This window comes from Enhydra lutris, unplaced genomic scaffold, assembly GCF_002288905.1.
Source record: "Enhydra lutris kenyoni isolate GAN:26980312 unplaced genomic scaffold, ASM228890v2 scaffoldscaffold553, whole genome shotgun sequence".
NCBI lineage: Eukaryota > Metazoa > Chordata > Mammalia > Carnivora > Mustelidae > Enhydra > Enhydra lutris.
In genome coordinates, this window is record NW_019154637.1 from 6846 (window position 1) to 12368 (window position 5523).

At 43.8% G+C, this 5523-nt stretch overlaps 1 protein-coding gene across 1 annotated transcript; it reads right to left on the minus strand.

Annotated features, from left to right (window-relative positions):
• Nucleotides 1–1456: 1456 nt before the first annotated feature.
• Nucleotides 1457–2170, minus strand: LOC111140336 (interferon alpha-1/2-like). The gene has a single exon (XM_022492618.1). The coding sequence runs from the start codon at nt 2141–2143 to the stop codon at nt 1457–1459; it is 687 nt and encodes a 228-aa protein (XP_022348326.1). The 5' UTR covers nt 2144–2170.
• Nucleotides 2171–5523: the final 3353 nt, after the last annotated feature.

Here is a 5523-nt window from a genome sequence, read left to right on the forward strand (position 1 = left end):
AGCCTCTGCCTTCGGCTCAGGTCATGATTCCAGGATCCTGGGATCGAGCCCCACATCGGGCTCTCTGCTCGGTGGAGAGCCTGCTTCCTCCTCCTCTCTCTCTCTCTCTCTCTCTCTCTCTCTCTCTCTGCTTCTCTGCCTATTTGTGATCTCTGTCTGTCAAAATAAATCAATAAAATCTTAAAACAAAACAAAACAAAAAAAACAGCTGGTCCCCGTGGTCATAACCCTTCTACTTCCCAGATTTGTGGACCCTTTCCATGCACCCTTTGCAATGATGTCATTCCTTGAAGACTTTCTCAGCTTTGAAATAGACTCTTAACCAATATTCGCTCTTATGCTACTGCCTTAGGGACATTCGACCTTTGTTTGCAGTGTGGTTCTTTTCTCCCTTAATCAGGGGAGGCTTGAGGCACCATTTCTCATTCTACGCTCTCCTCCCAGGGAACCACTTAGCTCCTGGGCTTTACGTGAATGGAATGGCTTGTAAATGGCAGCACCTAGGATCCATTTTGTTTGTTTTGATTTGTTTTGTTTTATTTTTTTTAAGGATTTTATTTATTTATATGACACAGAGAGACATCGAGCACAAACAAGGGGAGTGTGAGAGGGAGAAGCAGACTCCCAGCTGAACAGGGAGCTCGACACAAGGCTTGGATCCAGGACCCCGACATCATGACCTGAGCCAAAGGCAGACACTTAACCAACTGAGCCACTCGGGTGCCCCTGAACAATCCATTCCATAAAGAATAATCGCACTTGTGTGTCTACCATTGTGATGTAGAATGTATCTGATGCTTTTCCTTTCATTTCCTGACATGTCTGCTTCCTTTTCTACTTACAGAATTCATATTTTCCCTTCTTCGCACACTTCCCTTTAACATAACTGATATTACTTCACTATGATTTTTGTTCTGAGGTTAGATTTTCTACAAAATCCAAGATACCGACACATCATTGGACTTGTGAAGTCTGCCTTTTCCGTGAAGACAGCATGCAAAGTGACTTCCAGGGAGTCGATGCGATTACTTCTAATGTGAAAATGAAATAACGAGTGAGTGAGTTGTACAGTCTGTTCTTTCATTAGGTTATAATCAGACTTGTTTCCTGCTTCAATAAGAAACAAACACAAGAAGTTTTCTATAGAAACATTTAATGAACAGAAAATAAAGAATTTAATATGCGTAAAACATATACAATTCTCTTAACCACAAAGGGTAGGTACAACTAATATAATACAATAAAAAAATAACAAATCTTATAAATAGTGAAATAAATAAATAGCTAAATAGGCAGATCAGCATGGTCATCTGAAAGCAACAGGTGTTTGTAACGTTGAGTTCAAGTTGCCTAATACTCCTGAATACATGTGACAAATTGATTCAGTTCATGTCATGATGGCAGCAGAAATGAGAGTCTTTGACACTACAGACACATGGGAGTGTGATATTGTTATTCAGAGAGAACCATTTCCACGTTGAAAGGGGTGTCCCTTCCTGCTCCGCAATCTCTTATGCAAGGCTGTTGATGCATACAAGGGTTTCATGATCTCTGCTCGGACCATCTCCCAGGCACAAGGGCTGTATTGCTTCTCTTGCAGATAGAGGGAGATTCTCTGGAAGTAGTTCCTCAAGATGGAGTCCCCATTCACGAAGGGCGTCTCTCCCACCCCCGCCTCCTGCAGGGGACAGGCTTCCAGGCGGCCCAGCTGCTCAGAAAGTCCCGAGCACAATTCCTCCAGGAGTGTCGTGTTCAAAGGAGCAGGTGAGGCCTCTGTGCAGAAGAGGTGGAAGGTCTTCTGGTTCATCACATGGATGACAGAGAGGGCTTGAGCCTTCTGCAGCTGCTTGCCATCAAACGCCTCCTGGGGGAAGCCAAAGTCGTTTGTGTAGTTGTCACAGGAGCTAGCAGACAGTCTCTTCATTCGTTGCAGGAGCATCAAGGCCCTCCAGGGCACCAGGCCGTGGTCCTGAGGCAGGTCACATCCCAGAGAGCCGAGGGAGTGGCAAGTGAGCACCACCAGGAGCACCAAGAAGGAGCAGGGCAGGGCCATGGGGGAACCTACAGATGTTGTTGGCCTCGCTGAGGTGGGCATGTCTGGGACCCGTGGCTCTAGCTTCTCTGAACATCTTCTCTTGTGCATGAGGCTTAAATAGGGGACAAAAGAGTTTTTCAATTTCTGAACGTTTCCCTTACTTTCTACTTCTCTTTTTGCTTTCCTTTCTACACTTTCTACTTGAGTTTGGAGCATGGATTTTTCAACCATGTATTGTTTTCTTTAAGTATTATCCTTGCCTCCAGAATCTTTTTGGATGTTTTTAAATTGAAACTTCCTAGAAAACTTAATAGCAGGGAGACACAGTATATGTCATTATATATTGTATTTTTGTCTGTGCTTTAAGATTAAAAAAAAAAAAAGAGTGTAACGTTTATCCAAATCAGGGTCCAGAATGACTAAAAATTTTAAGCTAATAGTTATATTTTAAAGCTATTGATGCTTATGTATATAAGTAAACTTGATGAGTGACTTATAATTTCTTTACATGTATACAGTGTAGTATATGGAGTACATATGCAAATTAACAATTTCTAAAAGGACATAATGATTTCGCTCTACCTGAACATTTCCAATCATTCCAGATTACTCAATGCAAGTGAAAACTGGAATTATATACTTAACATGGGTTTTCAGTGTATGGAATTTGAATGTTACCTCATATGACAGAATCATTTTTTTATAATTTTTATTTATTTATTTGACAGAGAGATAGATACTGAGAGAGTACAAGGAGACAGAGCACCAGGCAGACAATGAGGGAGAATCAGGCTCCCAATGAGCAGGGAGCCTGATGCAAATCTCCATCCCAGCACCCAGGGATCATGACCTGAGTGGAAAGCAGCTGCCCAACTGACTGAGGCACCCAAGCACCACGACAACGTCATCTTTATCTTCACCTGCTACTACGTACTCTGGAAGGTATTGTCAAAAAGTTTTTTTCTGTTTAACACTAGTTAACTACTGAGGTGTTGAATGAGTTTTGTAGAGCTAAACCATAAAATTTAATGTATTTGTGTTTTCATTTTCAAAGCCTGCATCACAACAGGCCTCAGACATCAGCAATGGCCGCAAGACACCACTGGCAGCTCACGAGTAAGAAAGATCACCTGTCCAGTTAAGACTCTGAGACCCAGGAAATGATGGAGAGAAACTCCTCCAATCCTAAGGGATTCCTGTTATCCTGAGATTTGTCACACTGACCTTGCAGACAGTTTGTTACCTCCAAGAATTCTGTGCCATTGTTCCTTATGTAATATCCACTAAAACCAGTGAACGACAATAAATAAAATGGTTTTGTTAGAGCGTTCCAAGGCATTGCAAATGCCTCCAGTAGGAATCCTGGTTCCCTTCTGGGAAGAGGAGGTGTCAAGGTTCTATTTCCAGATGACTGGATTTTCCCAGCAGCACCTCACTGACTAGGTAGTTATCACCTCTACTAACCTCTTTCCTCTGCAGTGACTGAGTGTCCTGCATTTGGGCTCTCTTGGTCTCATCCCTGAGGACAGGCTCACCATGTCCGGAGGACTCTACATTCCCCTACTCTGCAGGGGCTGGTTTCCTTGTTAGCAAAGCACTTAATGCCCCTGGATCCTTGCCCTTGCCTTTGCCCCTGGAGTGTTTGCGTCCAGGACCCTCTCAGTGCTCACCTACTCCTCCCTGCCCAGGTATCAAAAGGGTCAACATCCCTCAGATGCTGAGGGTGTTCGATTGTGTTCTCCAAGTAGAGGAAAGACCATTTATAATCCTTTCACCTTGAATAAGAGAATACATTTATTGTACCACCACAGTGCTTAATTTTCTGGTTTTTCATTTTTTTTAAGTAAGCTCCAGACACAGGGTGGACCCTAACATGGTGCTTGAACTCACAGTATGACATCAAGATCTGAAGTTAGAGTAAGAATCAGATCCTCAACCAACTGAGCCACCCAGGATCCCCCATGGTTCAATTTTTTCTGAAACTTGACAACACTTGTACGTCCAATATTTCTGAGCTGAGCATAAGGGATTCACTGACTGAGTCTCTCAGGAGAAACTTCCAGCACAGCAACTAATGACTTTCACCAGCTCATTCAGACTGTGTGTTTCCAGTAGGCAGCTTCATCTGGCCATCTGTCTGGTGCTCAGAATGCAGGGGGGTGAGTCCCAGGCGATGATGTCAGGGACAAACTTCCTTGTTGCCTTTGCTTATTCATGGTGTTGCATTTTCTCCTTAAGTAACAACAACAAAGAGAATTTGAATTACTTAATATTTCCACTTGCTTTACAGGACATACTCTGACTTGCGGGTTCTGATCATGTTCTACCTCATTGTGAGGATCACACAGATGGAAGGAAGAGAAAGACCAAGGGGCTGCCCGTTTTCTCTTCATTTTTAAGACATCAGTTTTTTCTGTTTCTCATGTCAGCTTTCCTCGAAAGCAAAACATGTCAGCAGCTGTGTGTGTCGGGGGGAGACAACTGTTATGTCTGAACGTCACGAAAGTGTAAGAGTGGCCTGTCTGCTGAGAAAATGACAGAGTGTATGACAGACAGATTTCATGCAGCAACATTGGAGATGAGCAGCTCCAGCAGATGGGGGAAACGAAGGCTGTACTGAGTTATTGCAAGTTAGGAGTATGGCTGGCTCAGCCAGACGATCCCAGAAGACCAACTCTTGGGTCACCATGAGGCTCTCAGCTTTACAAGATGAGCCACCTCATTTTCCTTTTGTTCAATCCACATGTGCTCAACTCTAAGGAGAGATGAGAGGAGTCACACCAACCAGCTCACAAGAGACTGGCGACCAGGACTCAGCTGCTCACTCTCTCTGGAAGGAGACAGGATCCTCGCCCTGCCTGAGAGCTCTGCCTATCTGATAAGTCCACTCAGTCCCAAAAAAGATTGCCTGAGAAATCCATGATTAAGACAAGGGGAAGTGAAGGATACTGCATGATTCTGCTCTGCACCTGGATTAGAATAATGATGAGCATCTTTTAAGATGATAACACTAAAGCGGATTGCAGTCTAAGATCCTGCAGATCTAAGATCTAAGATCCTTCTGAGATCCTTGAAACCATTACCTCTGACTTCTCAGAAACCCCATTTGGATTCCATTTATTTATGAAGGTGTTTGGAGAGAAACAGAAACCCAGAGGGAGAATTATTCAGATGAACCAATATCCAAGGTGGAACACAAAGGGGTTGTGAGATAATGGCTGGTCTGGAAGCAGCTGTTAAAAGATGTGAGGAATAGAAATGGACAGAGGATTCAAGAACCAGGAGAGGCCATGGCATGAAATCAGTCAGGTGGAGAGAGTGAGGGATCAAGGATTCTAGATCGCACTATAGATGCCAAAGGCTTGTTGTCTGTGACTGTGTGTGGCAACAGGGGGTATGGGAGGAGTCAACTGCATGATGGACTTGAAGTTCCAGAGACAAGTTGGCAGGGTCCCTGTTAAATACTCATGAGCGTGGGGAGGAGTCAA